The sequence below is a fragment of the Ptychodera flava genome, unplaced genomic scaffold, assembly GCF_041260155.1.
Source record: "Ptychodera flava strain L36383 unplaced genomic scaffold, AS_Pfla_20210202 Scaffold_62__1_contigs__length_770838_pilon, whole genome shotgun sequence".
NCBI classification, from domain to species: Eukaryota; Metazoa; Hemichordata; class Enteropneusta; family Ptychoderidae; genus Ptychodera; species Ptychodera flava.
The window spans coordinates 645117-668275 of NW_027248384.1; the positions used below are offsets into that span (position 1 = coordinate 645117).

A 23159-nucleotide genomic window follows, 5' to 3' on the forward strand; every position below is an offset into this window, starting at 1 on the left:
ATATATATATATATATATATATATATATATATATATATATATGAAATTATATTATAAATATATAAATTATAAATATATGTAATATATACATGTATATTAAACTATATATGTATACATATACATATATGCATACATGTATATATATATATATATATATATATATATATATATATATATTATATATATATATATATATATATATATATATATATATATATGAAAAAAGTGATATTAACCTTGGTTGGCATGACGGTCTTTCGTGATAAACTCGTAAGGAAGATTGTTCATATTACCACTTATCTAACATTTCACACTTGTAAATCAGCGTAAATTACAGCGTCATCTTCTCTGATTGGTTGTTTGGTCGTGTTACGTGGAGTGACGTTAGATAGATCTAAATCGGCATATGTCAGCCCCTCCACATTCTTCGAGCGCGGATCGTTTGGTGAAACAACAGTTCCCTGTTCCTCGGAATGCGTCACTTCTTCCGCGGGCTTATCAAAAGATCCGTGTACCTCTTCGTACATGTTGTTGCTAGGAAACTGCTGCTTCCTCCTCATCTCACTCTCCGATTGGTCATTGTTTGTAACGTCACCGACATTCTGCCCAGTCATTGGGCCGACATTTTCATAGGCACTGTATTCCGATGTGTCTCTGGTATTTCTTCGCCTTTTAGTCTGTTTAGGTTTCGGTTTTATATCTGGTTTCTTCTTCTTCTTGTCCTCGTTATTATCAAAACCTTTGCTAACTTCACTTTGGATAGAATCCTTCGACTCTGCTACAGCATCATATGTTACAGGATCTTCGACATTTCTAACTCTGTAACTTTTCCTTTGTCGGGCCCGTCCGTTGTACTTTCGTTTCCACTTGGTATATTCTTGTTCAAGTCTCCTTTCTTGGTCGCAACCTGCGCCTTCAATTGAATATCCACCGATGCAGCGGCAAACGTACCGTCTGTTTCACTTTTGAACGCGACGTTTACCGTAGCGTACGCGGAAGTCACATTGTCACTGCTTTGACCAATTTCGGCATACTCGTCTGATTTCACATCGGGCTGCTCGGGTGACTTCGGCGGGCGGGAATTCCGGCGTTTCATGACAATTACGACGACTAAGACTATGATTACGATGAGCAGCACGACCAGGACGCCTGCCGTCGCTCCACCTATGATCACGCCATCCTGTTGCTGAGCCGCCGGTGCTAGATCCCCCGCGTATTTCGTGACGGTTGTACTTGACGTTGGTTCAAGCTCTACGACAGTTGTTGAACCGGTAGTTGTCGGCAACGCAGTGGTCACTGGCGGAATATCAACAACAAAGCTGGTGTCAGCACTCCCCGTACCAACTGTATTGGTCAACTCACATCTTACGTAATGAACACCATTTTCTTGGTCATCAAACAAGGAAATCTCCATTGATAAACCTTGAAAGTGAAAACGGCTAACATTGCCCGGTGATATTGACTCGTTGTTGTATAACCAATTTATTTGGTTCACTGCTGGGTTTGAATCTGAGGTACATGTGAATAAAATTGTGTCAGTGAGCGATGTAACATGAGTCCGCGTTGAGCTAATTTCTACAGTCGGAGTGTATTGCACGTCAAACCCTCCAATAGTACAAGTACGATCCTGTAACAGTCCAGGGTGCCCAACGGTACATGTGAAGTTCAACCCAGAGCTGTCGAGCCTTGAAGGTGTCCACAAATACGTAAGAAATAACAAACCATTATCGTTTACGGCCCATTGATATTCCTGGAGAGAGCCGCTGACGTCATTACGACTCCAGGACATGGTTACCGTTGGGTAACCGGGATCAGACAGACAGGTGAATGTGTACGTGTCGCCTTCACGAAGAGTGATCAAGTTTTCGGTGGCGATATTTTCATCAAATGGATCTGACATCCGGCAGAGTGGGTGCCCAAGTCGAGGAACTTCGTAGATCGTGACAACCGCAACATTTGACGTTTTCACTATGTAACTGGATGTAGTTGTTATGGCACATTTAAACGGGCCACGGTCTACGGCCGCGGTTGCTACCGTCACCGGGTGCACTACTAATGCAGACCCGATACTATCGTCCAGCGTGATCAAGAAATACCTGCTCTCATCAATTACGAAAGGGCTGTAATCTCTGAAATCCGTGTTATCTGCAAAAATTATGTCATCGATGAACCATGATACCCTCTGATCTGCTTCCAATGTTGTCACGGTGCAATACAGATAGAAGTATCCGGTATCCCCATGTTCAATGACGACTGTTTGGTCTGCAGGTTCACGCACAAATTCCTGCTCCACAACCGAGAGGGTCAGTGAGCTTACAAGCAACGCCGACACGAAAACAGAGACAGTGAGAACGTGGCTGTTAATGTTTAACATGCTGCCTGTGTGATACGAGAGAGCTCGGAGCTATCGTACAAATTGTGTATACGATTGGACTGGAATCCCCCACCTATGTCCAGCTTGAATCCTGTGTTTTGGTCTTGGGCGTAAGAAATGTCACTTCCGATATCCGGGTACATTCACTTGTTCTTTGACTGTTGTTAGGCAAATTACCCTTGAGTGTACGACAAACGTGTTGATCTTTGACACGTCGATGGTCAATGCGCTGTTCAGAAACACACTTTCATTTACTTTGGCCCTCACGACCAGCTGCTAGTTAACGCCCACTCGAAAATTCCCAACCCCGTGTCAATACGACACCAATATTTCTTCAATAGCTATTTTGTCGACAATGACTCTACGTTCGCGGCCTTGCCTTGTACTTACCTTTGAGTGTCCAGGGAGATTGTCTAAAGCATCATCAGTAAGTTACAACACAGGCGCTTGGCACATTGCTGGGATAATAATCGTATTCAATATGTAGAATGTCTATATACGACTTGATTATCCAATAAAAGAATCACCGTAGGTGATATTAGTGTAGGCCTATAGGCCTACATGTTGACTGGCATTATACCTATGGCTGCCTGGCTCGGGCCCGGCGAACGCACTGCATAATCATCAATGTGTAGAATGTCTACATGACTTGATTATTTAATAAAAAATAACGGTACGTGATATTACTGTACATGTCGGCTAGCTTAACCGAGCAGCTGTAGAGCTCTGCAGGGCTTGGACCCGGCTTGGGCCCGTTGTCCACTGCTGCACAGATCTGTTTTTTTCAGTATCGAAATTTATATGTAGAGAATGGTTTAATTTCCTTTCGGATTTTTCCATAAATCTTTAACGTTCCAAGGCGCGTATTCTTCTCAAATGACGTGACACACGGCATATGTAGATACTCAGGCGATCGACAAGCGTGGTACAGTCATACTTTCGCATAGTATAAATTTCCATGGGAGATGATCCAAAGTTAAAATGATAAGTTCCGTTGATGACAATATTTTGGTTGTTTTGACTCGCTTCAACCATGGACCCTTGAGTAGAGATGATCGCGCCTGTACTACAATTTGTCTTCATACAATTGTATAATGTCTATAGGTATTTATCGAATATGAGAAATGTAACCAGGAAAATTGATGTTCAATTTTATAGTAAAGACAGGCAGTCGTCGGAACTGCGCTTGTGCGACTTTCTCGTTTACAAACAATGTATTTCATGCATCAAGTCAACATTGTTGGAACACTTACAATAAATTTTACGATATTCATTGTAAACAAACATGTTTTAACTTTCATCAATCGCCAACGTACCCTAAATACAGTGTTTACATCGGTCGTGGGGTCCCTGGCAACCTTTGAGCAGAGTTCCGACGACTGCGTGCCTCTCTTTAAGTTTTAGATAAAGATGCATCGTAAATTTGGATTTTCTTCTAACCACGTCACTTACTATCAAATTTCAGTCTTCCCAAGAAGTACGGAGCTGATTAGGAGTGGCCGGGACATTATCATTTCCTTTCAGTGCAAAGTCCAAAACTCTAAATGACAAATGACTTTGAGATGCAGGCAGAAGCAATAGTGTTACGTTGTTGGCAATACAATGAAGCCGCATGTTGGTATATTTATCAACAGCCACTCGGAAACGGTTGATCAGCGTGTTTTATAGGATCATTGAATGAAACAAATAGTTGTTGCAATCACAGCCCCCCCCCCCCCCCCCCACACACACCGGTTGGGAAACGCCTGGGTCCCTATTGTTACGATGCGCCTTATGGTTTGATAAGATGTTTGTGTTTGTAATTGTAGGAATTCATTTCGGATAGAATACAATCCAACCCCACAGCAAAATGAACACCACATTTCATGTGATACCTGTCGTAAAAAATATTATCAGGCACAATTTAGACTTGGATCAAGCATAGAACAGATTCCATACTTCTAAACAAGAAGAATGACAATGGCGATCGAGCGCAAGAAATGTATTTTTAAATGGTATGAAATGGTTGACGCAGGTTTAACACATAAGAGTAAATATCAGCGATTTTTGGTAACAAATGTTCGAAAGAAAAAGTCGACGAAAATGGGTATGAAATACGGATGCCAAACCATAATGCGCGTACAATTCCTAATTCGGCACTTCACACGTTAAAACAGTAGACGTTTCCCAACCAGTGTGTGCAGGGACTGTGTTGCAATATATTAAATTAAAGGTAGAATGCTCCTCGGGCACAGTGATTCCGGGACTCTCAACTTAGAACGTTATTTAAGCGTGCCTTTGTGAGGGCGCATTTTAGAAGCTTATGGAGTAGTATTAGTCAAGCTGTCACCGCTTAGTTTTGTGAAAATTGGAAATTTTATTTCCCCCAGTTGTGTTAACACAGAGATGGCGGCCATTTTGAATTTCAAATGTCGGTAAATATCGCCGGGTAATTTGTTTCTTTTAAACAAAAATTTGCACGACAACCTCCGAGGTTTATTCTTTATTTTTAAAGAGAATGTGAGAAAAACAAATACATTCACAATCATGACGTTTGAGGGTGTGCTTTAGATCTACCGTTGGTGCACTCAGCTGTGGAAAAGGAATTCCTAGATGTATAATTACACTTGAAAATGTACGTTTAAGGTAGTCGCCCACCGTTGGTGGCGTAGTATTGGCTAGTTACATTGACTTGGATATTAAAATGCTGGAAAATATCATTGTAATAATGTCATTTTATTGAATCTTTCAAAAGACTCGGCACAGGAAGCCATGATTTCAAATGTCTCCGAAAAGTGGTGTCACCATGCTAGGTTTCAGCATAGACCCTCGAGAAAAACAGTTTTTCCCGAGGGTCTATGGTTTCAGGATTGAGGTAGTTCGTCTTCAACTTTTGATCAAACTCTCCTCGAGCAAATGTTCGAATACCGATGGCAAGTTTTTTTCTGAAGGAATGACGGGAATGAAAACATTAGTCTCAACAACGGACAGATGAAACACGATAGCGACATCAAATATTCTTCATAGTGACGTTTACCAAAATATCGGGGTATTTGAGCAGCCTTACCAATAAAAAATGGACACTGTCCACCACTGGTTGAAGCTAACCCTATATCACAACTTCCAGATGTGATAATGACCTATGGTCATTATGTTAAAAAATACCGCCAATGGCGCTTGGACATAATGACCGCCTAGTATTATCGGCATTTATCAACAACCACACTCACTGTGAATTAGACAGACCACGAAGTCAATGAGCAACATATAGCTGAAAGACTATTTTTCACATTGCGATTTTAAGCTCATTTTTATGAGAAAAGAGACATGTATATGTATATGGAGAAAAAGCAGAAGACATATTTGTAAATTGTTTGTTAAGTGACAATCATATATGCATCTCTTGAAATTTTGTGGTTATAAGGTATAACAGTAGTGTAAGAATAATGAGGTTAGAGTAAGTTAGTAAAGCTAAGTTGACTGTAATTAAGATTACTAAATTATACACTAAGCTGAGAAATCTGAATGAAATAAATGTTGAAAAGTAGCAAAGTCATGGTCATCTTTTGTCTAATACCTTGTGTAAGTTCATGAACTTTACATAAATCTTGCTGTAGATTTGTTGCTAATTGGCAATAACTGTGTTTCAGATCATTTCAGAGCAATCCATCCATGACAGGTTTAAATTGTAATATACTTCTGTTTAAAGGAGAGAAACTTCTCAAATAATTTTTTTCCCTGTAATTAGCTGTGAGAACACATGGACAGATGCTCAGGACTCTATGCTGGTGCTACCTTGATAACTAACCTACAACTTGTAACGTCATTGTCTGACCTGTTCACCCCAATTTCCTGTAGACAGGTCCACACTCTCCATTGATAACAATGGGTTTGGGCCATACCATTGTAGTGAAAGACTGTAACATGTGAGGTTGTGGATACTTAATCTCTGGAATGTCAAAGTCTGTATATTGACTCAAGGATGTTTACTTAACAAATGCCTAGGGTCATCTCAAAAGTGAGGATCTAAACTATGAAATATGTTTTTTTTAATGCTTTTGATGCCCAAAAGACCATAGAAATCTCTTATACTTCGAATCAGCCATCCTGCATATTTCTAACATTCATCAAAACCTCATTTCTGTTCAACAACTCATAAAACAGTCCACAATGCAGGATTGGTGTACATTCCAAAACTACATATATGAAAGACCCCTAAAAAGGGGGGGTTAGAATTTCCCAAAACTATCTAACCGGCACTCCGTTTGGCTCCATTTTTCGGAATTGGAACCTTGGAACCAGTCTATGTATTGGTATCAAATATCAACGCAGTCTGTTCAGCAGTTTTGACTTTTGTCGTTTACGGAAATGGACGACATCAAACACCGGTTGAAACCACCTCTATATCACAACTTCCAGTTGTGATAAAAAGTACTCCGATAGGATCCCCGTTGGTGGCGTGACCATGTAAATACATGCAAGGGTCGGCGCTGAACACCACCCATACTCGCTCTAAAATTTATTATTGTTCTGTCTATGAAATACAGTGTCTTGTTCAATTCCTGTAAGCAGTAATGTTGGATAATGCTGTAATGTTGCAGTCCATGCAAGATTTCATTTTTCAACAATAACATCGCCTATTATTTATAGTAGTTTTGTCTGCAAGGCCAATACGTTCCATGTCAACGTGCAGTAGAGAGGATAGCAAGAGAGTCGTTTTTCCGAAAATAAAGGTAATAAAAATATAAAAAAGTTACTCATTTTCCGTTAGAGAGAAAGTGAAAAATCGTTTCCGATGAACACTAAAAATCGTTAAGATTCATCTCTCTCTCTCTCTCTCTCTCTCTCTCTCTCTCTCTTCTCTCTCTCTCTCTCTCTCTCTCTCTCTCTCTCTCTCTCGTTTCATCGTCATAACCTTGGTGGCAGCAAGAGAAATAGACCTCAAACAAATACATGCACAAAACATCGCTGGTAAAATCAGCAACGATGGATTGGTATGATTTGACATCAAATACCATCACAGTAGCTTCTGCCTCAAAGGAGAACATAGATATGCGGATGATGCGGTGGTATACTTTTTACTGAAACTCTCAATATCCTTGCAAGGGTACAGGATGCAACACACACTGCAAGGTAAATAGTTGTGTGTATTGTATGATATTTTACAGCAAAAAGAACGAGGTAATTATACATATATTTCAAAATATACACGTGAAATGGACGGAACACCTTTGAAATCACACCAACACAGATTTTTGTTTTCCAAATTGGACGAAAACAAACCCATTATTAAACCGCCATTCTGAATTTGTTCGATCACAGGCTATCACTTGAACACGTTCTTCACATGAGAGTGCGCCCTCAACGACGTAGAACAAATGCACTGCTTTTGTGTCCTACGTATTTTAGATGTTTTCTCTCAAAGGTAAAACAAGTTCTAGTGATGAGTCGATATTACAATAACAGATCACAAACTGCTTTTTAATGCTGCGCAGTTGCAACGGTGATTAATCGTGCAATTGGAAAACATTCAGTGCTTGATTTCTGTCCTGTCATTTTCGATGGGAGAGTTGGACATCTACACTGAGAAGTTGGGGATGTAAGGTTTCAGTTAACTGATTAGAAAGAGCACAGCATGCTGAATAAACCTTAAAGAAGAAGCAGTTTTGTAACATATATGTCAAGGTAATGTTCACTGAGTAGACCAGAAACACTTAAATAGATCTCAAATGGACGGCCAGCAAAGTCTCTCACATAAAGGATCTGGTTGATCTCTCAGCTACATTATAGTCCTCTTGAATAAAGCATAGCACAGTGGTGGTTTTAAGCACAGAATAGCATTCTGCCTAAAGCGGTCCACCAAATGTATTTTGCCAATACTTTTGCACAAACAGAAGTTGACATCAGGTGTCTCGATGATCTGTCCATCCACACTGCATTTGATCTGAACGACACAGAAATTAACTCTTGGGATTGGTTGTATGGGCAATAAAATTGGAGAACTGAGACACTTGAACCAATCAAAAAACAGCTCTCATTAGGCTCTTCACATCATTTTCTTCATGTTTGGACGTCTGCTGTGCTGAGAGTTGGATTGACCCATAGAGTGCTTAAGCATTTTGCTTCCTGTGAACAAAAAAAAATCATTGAATCTTGAGATTCATTGGAGAACATAGCTTTTTGATGTCATTTGCTGGTTCTTTCGATAAAGATTACATCATATTACCCAATGATTTCACTGCCTCCTTCTGCATGTACCAGAGTCGGGTCACAAATAAAACTGTATTCCTGTTTGCAAATTAAGTCATGAGAATGGTCCATCGTTGAATTATTTCAGCAGAAATATTTGCCATCTTAACAACAACGTTTTGGTAAATTCTATTGGTTTTTATTTGTAACAGTGATCCAAAGCCCCCTTCTGGAGATCAAAATATCTGAACAGCTAAAAGATTTCTTCAACTTAAACTTCATTTTTGAAAATTCACAAACTGATTTCATTGCTCAACTAGACAAAGGTTGAGAGCATGACTCTCTCTACGTCAATATATTTGACTTGCTAGAACAGCTGTGCAGATTGAATGTTTCTGAGTCAATACAGAGTTGGCTATTGGAAAATTAGAAAAGTCTATTGGAATCTTTCTGTGACCAACCTTAATGACACAATCATCTAATATTGACTTCATGGTCAATGGCAATGGTTTTGACGGTGGACTTGGTGCTATCTGGTATTCAACTTCCTCACTCTGATCAGCTGATTTGACTCTCCTGTGAGGAAAACAAACGATAAACACATGCAATTTATGAGCTTGTGAGGGCGCTCTTCACCACAGCATAGAATCACTTGGCCTAAATCACTCTTCCTCCAGATAATGTAGGTAAAAATGCAAAGACAGCAGTGAAACATTAGTTTATATCAGAAAGAATGAAATTTTATTGGGTTCTTCTCATACAAGATTCAACGTGCTGGAATTTATATTTGTCACATAATTGTCACAATTGTTCAAATTATGCTCAAGTCAATCGATTCACAGTATGCAAAAGTCCTCATAAAGAAATGGATGCATTTCTTTAACATCCTAAAAATCTTAATAAGAAAGCCAACGTAGCACAAATTGATACACATGAAAACATCTTAATGTCTAAAAATAAAATCATGTCAACTTTTTGAGAAGGAGTTTCATAAGTCAATGGTCCCATTGCGGAATGAAAAGGACACGCAGTGTTTTAAACATTCAGTACACCCAAGGGATCATGTGATGATGGTTAAAACAAATGCCTGCATGCAAATGGGGAACGAAAACTAGCATTGTGCACATGTTTTTGTTGTTACTGTGGTCGATTCAAATTTCGGGTTTAGCCTATTGCCAAAGTCTATGTAGGGACATAAAATGTTTAAATTTGTGCATGAATTTCACGATTCTAAGAGTCAACAGATTTCAGATTCATACATAGAAACATGTACAGAGGCAGCGTATCAAATATAAGTATGTATAACCAATTTTGATAACTCATGAAAGTGCTATATTAAGTTATGACGTGAGGTGATTTTTCAAACACTAAGATTTAACACATTCCTCATGGCACACTAGTGTTAGCTGGCACTTTTTTGAACTTGGTTGTGACCACACCTACCTTGACCCTCTGCTGTATTTGCTACCAGTCTTTGATGAAATCATACTCTTCTTACTACTCACTGAGCTGTAAATTGACCTGTGTTCGGAGAGTTCATCTATTGCTGACAGTGGCCCCGATTTATTCCCTGAATCCATAGTGCTCGGTAACGCCAGATATCCAAGTGGTTTGTCTTCCTCCAGTGGAGGCAAGCTGATTTCCGGGGGTTCAGCCACTCCAGGGGGAGAGGGCAGTACTGGATATTTATGTCTCGGATCTTGATCTGAGACACCTATCTGTGAAAGGAATATTAAAAACTTTCAAATCGGCTGATATCATCTAACTTTGAAACATTTATCTGTGCTATCAATCATTACCAGAGCTTTCTGTCTGTTTTGTGTCTGTATATTAGTGTGAAACAGTACTCACTATAGTCTCTTGGAGTCTCATAAGTTTTTTTCAAAATGGATGGAACATAAGGGTTCTCTGAAATACTGTGTACAGACTGCAAAGAGAGACAAACAGGCACCTAGATGGCTAATTGCAGGAAAGAGTGGTTATCCCCCTGAAATTACGGACATGTCTGACTTCCATAATTAATTTATTAAAAAGGTTACAATACAATACTTACAAAATCTCCGATACTTGGTCCTTGAGTCATCCATGCAAAGTCCTCTTTCTTGTCCAGTATCCTGAAAAAAATCACAAATAATAAAAGTTGCAATGACATCTGCCTTGAAAAGAGTTAACATGTTCATATAGTCAATAAAACTCTGTTTGCAGATTGCTTGAATATTATTTTACCTGTGAGTAGCTGCTTGGTGTGCTAGTGCATATTCATACATGGTTCGGAGTCGCCGTCTCTCGAAGTCTCGTATTCTGGCCCTCAGTTTAATTTCTTCATTCATTTTGATTAATTCAGGGTCTTCTTTCTTGGGTGCCAGGTCTAGTGTAAACGCTGCCATTCTGGGAAGTTCAACCTGGAATTACAATCACAGGAAACATACAGTATACATCTACCTATGGTTGTTTCAAAACCTAGGACATGTCACTTGGATATTCAGACTCACATTTGTACAACACTTTGATGCTATGCTGCTTGCCTGACTCATTTTGAAGCTTGTGGCATATATGAAGTTTTAATTTTCACCACAGATTTCACATTGGGTACATAAGCTATTTCGAAGTTTATGTAAATATTTGTCACTTTTATGTTTCTTGTAACCCCAAAATACTGTAAACTTAGACCTCAACCCCCATTCCCATCACTACTCCCTGAGTTCTGTTCTTGATCATTTGAAAGGTTTAAAGTTTTTTTCGAGGAAAGATTCAACAGACATTGAAACATTCTGTTTCAAGGTGCATATTACTCTATATCATCTGTAACAATAAGATCTAAAAGTCAAAGTTATTTTGGTTTAGCTGAAACTGCAAACTTGTTTTCCAGTATGCTTCTGCAATCGAAGAATGCTTCATGAAACCTGTCAATTATCCCATTCTGTCATGGTCAGATATTAGCTACAGATTATGCAAACAAAATATTTTCCAATAATATCTTTGGTGGACTATCAATGTATAACAACTTGAGATGATTATTGTTACTCATAGATCAAATTACCGCTATGGTAGAATGCACATCAGGTATAGATATTTGGACTCTCTAACTTTTACAATACCTTTTGGTCTACCACTTATGGGGGCTCATTTTGAAGCTGATAGAGTAACTAAAGTTTTCACTGGCTTAGTTTGACAATTTAATATTTCCCAATGGAGTTATTAAAGGGATATAGTCGTCAGAACTGCGCTCAAAGGTCGTATGAGACCCGTACGACCCATGGCAACAATGTATCCATGGCACAATGGGGATTGATGATAGTTAAAACATGTCTGTCATAATCTATCATCGTATAATTTAAATGTTGCAGCTATGATGATGAGGTGCATCTTGATATCGAGCACGAAATACATTGTTTGTAAACAAGAAACTTGCACACGCGCAGTTCCGACGACTATATCCCTTTAAGTTAACAAAGGGATGTCAGCCATTTTGAATTTCAATTATCGGTAAACATTGGGTTATTTGTTTACCTAATACCAAATTTTACACAATGACCCCTGATTTGTATCCTTGAGTCAGAAAAGGAATGGTTTTAAGTTTCTTTACAGACCTTTAAGCAAAAGTTTAAGTCTTTCAAGTTAGAGGTACATTCTACCTTGAAAGTAAAACAATTTTTATATAATGATTCTACCGGTACCTATTTTCTAAAGGCATAAAAATAGCAGCATTGTTATCACTGTCTTCAAATATTAACCCTTTGAGTGCCAAAGTCAATTTTTGTCGCCTATATCAAAATATACACCAGTCAATTTTTTTCTAATTTTTGCTAAAATTTTGATAAAAACCTGAAGCCAATAAGATGTGGTGTTTATTTGGTCCAAAATTGTCAAAAAAGTTACAGAAAAATTCACAAAATTGGTTAAATGTTGCACACTATAATTTTGGTGGGAAAAATTGCAGCGCTCAAAGGGTTAAAGTTATATGTATGCCGCCAAACTTCATCAAAACACATTTAACTATAAAATATTTTTAATAATGGGTGATGGAATACACTGTCACACCATTCCGGCACTGTGAAGAAACACACCTTTGGAAATCTCTGATCCACAGCCAGTGCCTTTGGATGGATTGATGTTCTTCTTCCTTTCACAGGCGCTGATAAGTAACTGGAAGGGCCGTGTTGGACCTGCAATCAGAAAGTTACAATATGGATGAACAAGTCAGCAATTTGGGTGTTGTTGTCAGGGTGCAAAAGCAAGTTTTTCTTTTCAATTATCCTAGAAATGAAATCACTGTAAAGACAAAAAGTTCGCAATCACTCTCACTCTCAGTCTGTCTGTCTGTCTGTCTCTCTCTCTCTCTCTCTCTCTCTCTCTCTCTCTCTCTGTCTCTCTCAGTATCAAGTGACAGACCAGCTGGTAAAATTTAACAAGTCTGTCACACTTACTTTCTTTACTTAGAATGCATACCTTTGTAAATCGCTGAGTGACAGCCCACTGATGCATGGAAGTTCCCTTTGTGCTGGGCCGTGACGGTTCCTTGTCCTCAGTGATTTGACCCATAGGGACAAAACCATCTGGTACAGGAACCTTGATGGATGCAAAACTGTGGTTGCTTGCTGCAGATACGGCTAGAAAAGATTTATAAACGTTAATGAGACACATGTCTCTACTTTATTGAACTGTGAGGGACAGACTTATATATCATCACTTTGAATGCAACTTAATGTAGGCGGTACAGACATAAATGACATATTTCTATCTCACTATCACAGTAGCATATCCCCTCTCCCTCAAGTGGAAGATACTGACACAGCATCTTAACTACACATATGCATGCTACAGTACACCATCAATAAACACATACATAACATCAATAAAACACATACACAAACAGTAAGTGCACCTATTTCAGTGACTGGAAAATAGCATAAACTTTATCAAAATATTTTCCTGAAGCAGCTGCAAATTCTTCTCTGAATTTTGATGGCTCAGAAATAAGGGCATACATTCTTTGTTTAACCAGTGCAAACAAAACACAGAACTTAGCAACACTCAAAAAGGCTTTTCATTTTATATTTTTTCCTTTCTGTTGGGGAGTGTGAATTACAATTATTCCAGAATGAAAACCACTTTCTTGCATTTATGGTAGATGTAGTTTGTAGGTCAAAGTTTCTGTTAGCTAGAGAGCTGAGAGACACACTCTTGCCTGAAAAACATCTAATAAAAATGTTGTTGACAAGAAGTCATGACAATAGTTGGTAACAAATGAGGTTAATCCAAACTTCTGTGCATAGGGAGTTAACAGAAAAAATGTCCTCATTTACTTTTTGAAGTTGGCTTTTTTCAACTTGGACAAAAAATTTTAAACATGCACAGAAAATTCTGTTGTTGTCAAGATGCAGAGGTCAGACAAGTCAAACTAGACAACTTGTCTAACTGCTATTTTTGATTTCCAATTTTAAAACAATATTATTCTATATCTTTTTTCTGGTGTACCTTGGGGACTATACCATTGCTAAAAGGGGGGGTGACCCAGCTTCCCCATGTACTCTTGATAATGATTTCATTGCATGTTTTACATAACTCTGGACTTACAAATGCAATTCAATGTGCTAAGGGAAAGAATATCATCTGTGATGTACGACCATTCACTCACTGACAGAAGACAACATTGGAAAGGATCAATAAAACGGGGAAAGCAAAGTGCAACACAACAAAGTTTTTCAACCTAAACCTTTGTGTTCACCCTTGTTTGCATGTAACTGTCCAATGGGATGGAGTTTGTGTCTTTGTAGTCGTGCATTGAGAATCCACACTGAAAAGTATATGGTATGTTTTAAAAGACCTGAACATATGTCACACATAAACCAGACAGATTTTACAAAAATCTTTACTACTGCTATAGATTGATAGCCACTAGAAGGTTACATTCCCAACTTCAAGAATAAAACATGCATGGGTCTGCAAACATTTTGAAACTAAAATGAATCAAAGTCCAAACTACCGGCACAACACAACTGAAATGTCCTTATGAACAACTTAGATGTCAGACATGTATGAAATAAAAGGGGCATTCCATTCATCAATTTTTGTATCTGATCCATGGTTTTGAATCACAGGAAAGTAGACTTTGTTAAGCAAAGTTTGAATAGGTCACATTCATGTATAGGGTGAATACACTCAACTTTCAAACAGGATTTCATGCAAAATTATTCTTGGAACCATATTAGAATATATGCAGCATGACAACTTGACCGTTGTGATTAAAACATGAAAACTGAGAAAGAAAGGCTGAAGATTTCTCCATCATTTCCACTACAAGACCGATTTTTTATTTTTGCTTTTCAACAATTTCATGAAATGTGAGAATATTTTTGACAACTTGAAAAAAAGACAACTAGAAGAGATATTTTTCAGCACATCCATTGGTAATATGGCCAATAATTACATCCATTGGTAATATGGCCAATAATTACATCCATTGGTAATATGGCCAATAATTACATCCATTGGTAATATGGCCAATAATTACATCCATTGGTAATATGGCCAATAATTACCATATGTTAGAGTTTGAATGCAAGTAGAAATTAAAGTTGTTCATCTGAGAGGACAGTAAGAAAGTTTTATATCGGTACAAATCACCACTGTCAAGATTCCTAATTTTATGCAAATTAATGCAAATCAGTTATCCAAAATTTCACTTGTAAAACTTTTTATTCCTTCAATAAAACACTTATCACAAGATTGACTGTCAGACCGTGGTTTAAAATTTGCTCTGAAAAGGCATGTCAAAATATTGGGGGTTGCCACACCTGGAGGAAAGAAAGAACACACACTTACTTGACGGAGATTCAAGGTTGGAGCCACTCTCAATGGTGTTGGTTGGTGCAATTCCAAACATTTCATTGTATTTCTCTGGGATTTGGATTTCTTCCCAGAAGCTGTCCACTTCTGTCTGTGTCTTCAGCTTGCCTTCTTTGTACATCTTATCTTGGACAGCAACAATCTGAGAAATTGAAAGTAAAAATTTCATTTTTTTGTTGACTGAACACATTGTCATTGAGTAAATAAACATGAACCATGTTCGATGAAGATGGTGGTGAAATAAAAATGTATCTTAAGAAATTTAAATCATCAAATTTTTGAACAGCTGACCTCAAATTTTTTGCATTTTTAAAAAATTGCGAGACTCATAATTTTCCAAACTTTGCAGCTTACTTAGGTCATAAGAAGCAAAATATAAAACACTGAAATAAGTTCACAATTCTCAGAGGCAAATTCGAGTAAAAAAATTCATTTTTATAAGGCTACATGTTTTCATCATAGGGCACATGTAAACTGCAGCAATAACGTGATCTCACTCTGACAGAGAAAGAAAACATCAGTGCCTCTTAGAAAGTATCATGATTAATGTTAGATGTCCGCAGATTGATTTGGCAACCAGGAATTTTGCAGGATTTCACTAGCTGGTCAACTCTCTGATTTTAGAGCAATCTTTTCATATGATAATAACCACACAAGGGGATTCATTTTTATAAAAACAGAATATGCAAATTATGCATTGCTATGTAAATTGATCGTCCAACTGTTTTTCCAAGCAGTGGAGAACATTATTGTGCTGATGTGCTGTCATCATTGCAGAACCTTTGAAATGAAAACAAGGAAAATCACTGCACAGACTCACGTTATAAAATTGTGTTTTTGGTAAATCCCTTAGAAATGAATTATCATGTGACAGGTTTGAGCGTTCCTTGGTCATCTTCACGTGATGAGTAGCAGCTTTCTGAAGGGGAAACAACAACATAAATAGAAATTTATTAACCATTGCAGTGCATTTATCTGGGTAAAAATCATTCACAGAAATTTCAACTTCCACTACATTTTTCTGAGCTATAATATGGGTCAGCTCTTACCTTCAAAGTTGATGAAATCAAAATGGGAATGTTGCATGGTAGAACAAGAATTCCAAAAGGATACATGCTTTGAAATGGTGGAAGTCATCACATCATTGAGGTTTTAAGCTTTTACTCTTCTTTCAATTTCATTTGGTATTTAAAGTTGCATGAGCCTTGGTGACTGATATTTGGACTCTCCTGGTCTACTGCTTGTATTGGGTTAATTTGAAAGCTCTTGTAAATTACATTTCAGTGTCATATTTTTTGTGAAAATCAAGACAAATTAAATTTTATTGAAAGTCAAGTATTGGTAAATGTTAGGCACTTTGTTTCTCAACCTGTATTACAAAAATTTCCACAGAGACCCCTGGTTATTATTCTCGACTTTGAAAGAGACTGGTTGAAAGTTTGTTCAAATAAAGTTTGTGTAAAAGTACAAAGGACTTGTAACTTTTGATGAGTTTTCAACTGCTTTGTTTTTTTTATGTCTATTCTTGATCTTGTTCTACTCCCCAAAATGTGTTGAAATATCAACTATTTAGCTTGTAAACACCGCATCTATATTTGTAAAATGCAAAGTTATTGTGTGTAATATTTGAATTCTAGTCCAGACCATTCACTTGTCAATGATAACAATGCAGTCTACACATGTACAGGCTGGGTTGACAAACTGAACAATGTGTATTTCACAAGCTTTAGGGAGTGGAACAAGAAAGTGTGGTTGGCTTCAAAAACAGAGAAAAAATCATCAAAAGTTACAGCTACTGTCCCTAATAGATGCTCTGATAGACTTGGGACACGGCATTAGTGCACTCCACCTACCGCCTTCTCTTTTTTCTCTTCTATCTTCTGCTGGAGCTCGTCAGTTTTCTTCTGGATGTCCTTTCTCTGTTTCTCAACTTTTTCGTTGAGGGCGCTCATGTACTCGAAGTAGTAATGGTTTCTGAGCTTGGTCAGGTCTTCCAAAATTTGCATATGTTTCTAGATTTGCGACAAAAAACCAAAGGAATAAATACAAAAAAATAAGTGAATGGATATAGGAGTACATGCTGCTGAAATCAAAATAATAAATATCTGTTTGGAAAAATTGGATCATTTTTAACATCTAGAATGCCTGCCCTTTTACTTGTTTGTAGTTGTACTTTAAAATTCACTGCAGATAATGAGCAGAAAAAAGATATATGCAACATAAACTGTATCAAACAAACCAAATAAATTTCAACAAGTTTAAACAGGTCAATTTCATTGCCATACATTTTGGGGGTTTTATGTTGTTGTAATTTCTAAAATTATTTTCTTTCACACACAAAAGATTGACCTTGATGATATTTGCAAAAATGGTTAAATGATCACAGTAATGCACAGAAATGTAATGTTTGTGCAGTAGTGTGTAAATATTTCTACACACGTACACTGATGTGTTAAGTACACTTATTGGTTTCTCATGAAAGAAAGCCATGTACAGTGACACAAAAGCCTGGTTAGTATGATGATACTGCATTTCAAAACAACTCACAGCTTAATCACACAGAAAACCATCACAGATGGCATGTATAAGTATAAAACACATTCTGCAGTAGCGACAGCATTAAAGAGAGAAACAAAATAACATCAGGAAAGACATTACCGCAAATACAGTAAATATTTAATGACAAAGTAAGGATAAAAATGATTCAACTGAAGAGAGTAGAAGTGAGGCCTCTCTGAGTAGAGGTTGAAAACTCAGATGAAATCAGACCAACTACACAGAGTAACTAAGCTTTTTTTGAAAAATTAGACCACCTGAGAGTAAAACAAATATTTCTGTTTTACTCCATCACTGTAACTATGGTTTCACATTTCCCTGTCTTGTTAGCAAAAGTTGACATTGTTTTTAAACTTAGGATAGCAAAATAGCTGGAGAACACTGTGGCCCCCTTTGCCGAGTACATCAAGAGATCTTGCTGCCTATTTGAAAGTTCTAGAGAAATTTCAATTCACCGGTCTACTGGGAAACGGCTATTCTCGTAATGTCAAAGATAACAATTTTACCTCAGACAAATATTTGTTGAAATATATAAAAATGAAACCTTGTAGAGAAAGTGGACGACATAATGTGGAATATAGTATCTTTTTACTTAGTTTATTTATTATATGTTCAATTAATGCTACCTGCAATTGGCATCTAGCTTGAAGTTCCCAGTTATGCAATCAAGAGTAAATTCATCAGTTGCAATAATTTTTAAACAGTTGTGTGAAAGTAAAACTATTTTCTTGCTTTGCATCTGAGAAAGCAAGCAATTTATGCTGATATTATCTTGTTTTATCCAAATTATTTCCAACTCTGTTTTGTTTTTACTACCCCAGCAGATCAAATAACAATATATCAACATTGGTCTGGGAAAATTCTGTTTGAACCTTGGGAGGGGATGGGTTGGGAGGCAGGGGAGGAAGTGTCAGAGTAATTTGCAACTTAGGAACTTGTTTTTCTAAATTGTTCTTGAGACATCTCAAGGAATGAATATAGTAGATACAAGATACTGCTGTACATTATAGCAAGAACCATTGTGCTGTGCTTCAAAACATTTGAGAAAATATCCTGGCAAAGATGTGATTTCAGACATTGATGTGAACAAACGCATATAAAGCTGAGATTCCAGCATCAGCTGTGCATTAAAAGACAAACACGAGAAGATACAGTGTTGATCTACACTAGCAAACAAATAAACAACTTGACAGTGAACATGTGAACATGACATTAAATATATGCAAAACCTTGAGGTCACTATGCACAAAAGCCAAGCATTGCACAATGTGATTTGTAATGGCACACTGGGGAGTTCTCTAGAGTTCAATCAGAGGTCACCCTAAATTTGCATAATGCCTGAAATTTTTTGTTTAATTTAATTAATGAAGCAGGATGGGGTTGGGTTGGATAATAAGGTTTTGGGTTGGTGAGGTTTGCTAGTGCAGAAATTTAGGAGAGTAGGATGTCCTCTACTGTGAACTCATCTGAAAACTCTGATGTGAATTCTCACACAAATATGGATACAGTGAGCAAAAAATATGTGAGATAAAAACACGTCAACCCTTTCACCCTCTGGTCCTTGTGTTCAGGTCCAACCTCACCAAGTAAAACAAAAGGACTGAACCAACTTTGGGTGATACAAGGGTTTGATATACTCTGTGAATTCACAACATATGAAAGTAACAACAGGACAAATAACGAAGACAATGAACAAAAAATGTCACAAAAACCGATGAGGATGGTGACATGGTACCGCTGGGGGGTGGTTTATCTTACCAATATAGCACCTCTGAGGTTTATTCTGCCATCTGGTTTAGCTAGACTAGCCAATACGGACTGCAAAGAGCACGGGTTTGCATGGATATGGGTTAGTGAGTAATACAGAGTCAGGGTGTGCTAGGCATTGACAAAATAAAGCATGCATTTATCATACCAGTTAATTCCCTAGCTGTTCGCTGAGTACATGTGTGTCACCAGAGCTGTGAAAAACTTTGTCTGATTTTCTTGTTTTGTTACTGCTGCCTGTGTTCAGGTATTTGATGTTTGGACTTTCATGCATACATGTTTTAGTTTAGGTTTGTTTGTCCTCTAGAATTTCATTCATATTGAATATATAGCTTTCAGTTGGCTACTGGCTTCATTGGCCGGTATCATGGTGATTGGCACTTCAATTCATTTACACTTACCTTAAAGGGACAAAATTGGCCATTTTTCATGAATTTCATTTGATGCGAGATACTACTTATATTGTTTGACATGTTGAAAGATACTGAATAAATGGATGACCATGCATAAGCAACCCCACCATTTTCATGATAGTTTCATGTATTGTGTCTAAAACTGGGGTCGAATATATGCATGGTCATCCATTCATTATCTTTCAAACATGTCAAACAATATAAGTAGTATCTTGCATCAAACAAAATTCATGAAAAATGGCCGACTTTGTCCCTTTAATGAATGACACCATCATACCAGAAGCTGCTATTCTGCTTGTAACTGATATTATATTTGCTACTCAATAGAATTCTTTCAGGAATTCTTTAGAGAGCCAGGAAATTTTTGTAAACCTGAAGTGATGATTTGAATCACACTCTCTCAATGGACTGTGTTTGAATACATGTACAACTACACTTGCAAACAAGTGAACAGCTTACTCACAACTCCAGTAGAACACACACGTACACCAGTGGATAATTTATCAAATCCCATTACAAGCAAGAATAGACTGTGATAAAATTACTTTTACCATTGAGCATGCTGATCATATAAGTTTGTACCATCATGCATTGCCAAGCAAAAGGAATGGGAAATGTCATCGTTACGTGGATCTTGACGATTGAAGACATAAAATAATATCACACAAAGTAGTCTTGTCTAGTCAGGAATCTTAATAGAAGAAAAAGCTCTCAATGTGTTTTCATTGTTGACAACCAATACAAAAGGAGTGATACAAAACTTGTAACTCAACAAGCTCTTATAGAAACTAAAAAATATTGTCTTGTGAACAGAAAGGTAATTGATATACTAAAGGCCAAGTTTAAGGTCATAAAATTCACCAACTGTTTGTGTCATAAAAAATATACTTAATAACAAAATAAGAAATACCAAATTTGACTTTCTACATGTGCAAAAAATGTGCAAATAAATACCCTATTTTGTGACTCATTCAAGTGTCAAATCTGACTTGACCATTCAAAGAAAAAATTGCAAAACTGTAAATCTATATACTGCAGATTCCATGAAAGGTAACAATATCATGGGTATATTTTAAGCTTACCTCTTGTAATTCCTGGAGTCTCTTTGCCTCTCGTTCTTCATCATCATCAAAAGAATTTGGAGTTTTTGACCTTTTACCTTTCTTCTTTTTGCGTTTTCTGATCATCTGGTGAAACAGTGAAAAGAACAGAAAGCGTTAAAAAAGTTAACAGGAAATGTTTGAGCAACAATGCAGCAGTCAATGAAATCCCCGAAAGATACCACTTAGGGCAATATGGGACAAATGTGGGGGATTGAAATTATGCCCGACAGGGTGGGGCGAGTGCCTCATATTGAAGGCACCTTCACAGGCAAGTGCAGAATTTATGCCCCCACACCCATTGGGGTGGGGGAAACGTGGAGGATTTGGATGGGGATTTTCCAGATTGTCTTGCCCCAGGGGGTTGGGCATTAGACAAATTTCATAAGGCTAATTTCCAAATCCCCAATTATGCCCCCTAGGTGGGTGTGGGAGGGGCATTGACATTGACTGCCGTATAAGCCTGAAGCAAAACTTTGACCTGATCTAAAGATCATGGTTGTACGGCAACTGTAGCTGTTTTTTGATTCATAGTGACAGATTTGAACATATTTGTCCATGGTTGCTTTTCATTGTTCATTATTATGTATAATATTTTTATGATAGCCCTGCGTACCGAGCTGTATGTTCCCGGCGTTATACGGCCTCCCACCACATGGAGGCTGTAGAACGCCGGGCACACAGCACGGTACGCAGGGCTAATATGTTATGATAGGATAGTTGACATATGCAAAATTGATTGGAAAGGGAAAAATAGGTTATGGTATTACCATCTCTGTCGTAGTTGGCGAAGACTGCTTGGGTGTATCTCCACTTTCAAGAAATTTCTTTCGCAATGTATTATAGGACATCTCCGAGGTTGTGAGACTAGCACTGGATTTCTGTGACTGCCTCGTAGACGGTCTGGATTTCGTTCCCTGTGATTTAAAAAACAAACATAAAAAACATGATAATATCAGAGAGAGAGAGAGAGAGAGAGAGAGAGAGAGAGAGAGAGAAGAGAGAGGAGAGAGAGAGAGACTAGCATAGCAATACACAGGTGGATAGTGTATCGTAGCCTGCATTTCAGCAATCGAGGTGGTAGTCGAGACAGTGGGGTATCACTATAGGGAAAATTACGAGACTAGGGCGAGAAAGTGACACTTTCTCGCAATTGTTTAGAATCTCTTGTCATTCTCACTTCTACTGGTGAGAATTTTTGAATTCTCCGTGGTGATCAGTGAGAAATCAACTCTTAAGTGAGATTCTATTATCTCACCAAGGAAAGCATTTTCGTTGCTCACCGGTGAGAATTTTTGAATTCTCACCGGTAGCAGTGAGAATGACAAGAGATTCTCACCAATTGCGAGAAAGTGTCACTATCTCGCCCTAGTCTCGCAATTTTTCCCTATAGTGTATACGATAGGCTCACACAGGTGAGGTCCCGGATCCCGGTAGTACTGACATTTGCCGCTGGACTGCGCTGTCGACAGCGCAGTCCAGCGGCAAATGTGGCCGGGGCCAGCGATACGAAAATGCCCTGAAATTGAAAAGTTGCTTGATCGAAAGTTTAGCTATGCTGACCTCTTCTTGTCCATCTCTGGAATTCTCTCTGTCGTCTTTTTTCGAGAAAGTGACCTCCTTATGCTCTTTCTGCTTGTTTTCTGGAGACGCTTTGCCGCCTTTCACGTCAGCCATGATAGCTCGTTGTTTTGGCAACAGTCCTTTGTGACCTTTGACTTTTACTCTGATGACTGCCCTCTATAGGAAAGAGCTGAAAATATAAAATTTCTTTCAATCACTCGAATCCAAAACCGAATCAGAAACCGAGTCTAACTTTAGCATCGTTATATGTGTATACGAGAAAGACATTTTCTTTCCTTTGTCGAACACTTTCTGATTGTTTTATGGGTATCTTAGACTAAAATATATTTCTGAAATATGGAATACCTT

The 23159-nt window shown here is 37.9% G+C and overlaps 2 protein-coding genes across 3 annotated transcripts; both read right to left on the reverse strand.

Moving 5' to 3' along the window:
• Positions 1-237: 237 nt before the first annotated feature.
• LOC139128627 (cell adhesion molecule 2-like) lies at positions 238-2495 on the reverse strand. Its single transcript, XM_070694366.1, has one exon. The coding sequence runs from the start codon at positions 2372-2374 to the stop codon at positions 794-796; it is 1581 nt and encodes a 526-aa protein (XP_070550467.1). The 5' UTR covers positions 2375-2495; the 3' UTR covers positions 238-793.
• Positions 2496-7415: 4920 nt separating this feature from the next.
• Positions 7416-22946, reverse strand: LOC139128638 (uncharacterized). Of its 2 annotated transcripts, XM_070694378.1 has the most exons (14): positions 22791-22946; positions 21998-22144; positions 21210-21314; positions 19706-19765; positions 17245-17403; positions 16212-16310; positions 15368-15533; positions 12992-13152; positions 12610-12708; positions 10769-10944; positions 10596-10656; positions 9986-10260; positions 9004-9118; positions 7416-8479 (listed from the first exon to the last, which is right to left on the reverse strand). In XM_070694378.1, the coding sequence occupies exons 1-14, from the start codon at positions 22902-22904 to the stop codon at positions 8414-8416; spliced, it is 1803 nt and encodes a 600-aa protein (XP_070550479.1). In that variant the 5' UTR covers positions 22905-22946; the 3' UTR covers positions 7416-8413. The 2 variants fall into 2 exon arrangements, with proteins under 2 accessions (XP_070550479.1, XP_070550480.1); XM_070694379.1 differs by lacking the exon at positions 19706-19765.
• Between the last annotated feature and the right edge of the window lie 213 nt (positions 22947-23159).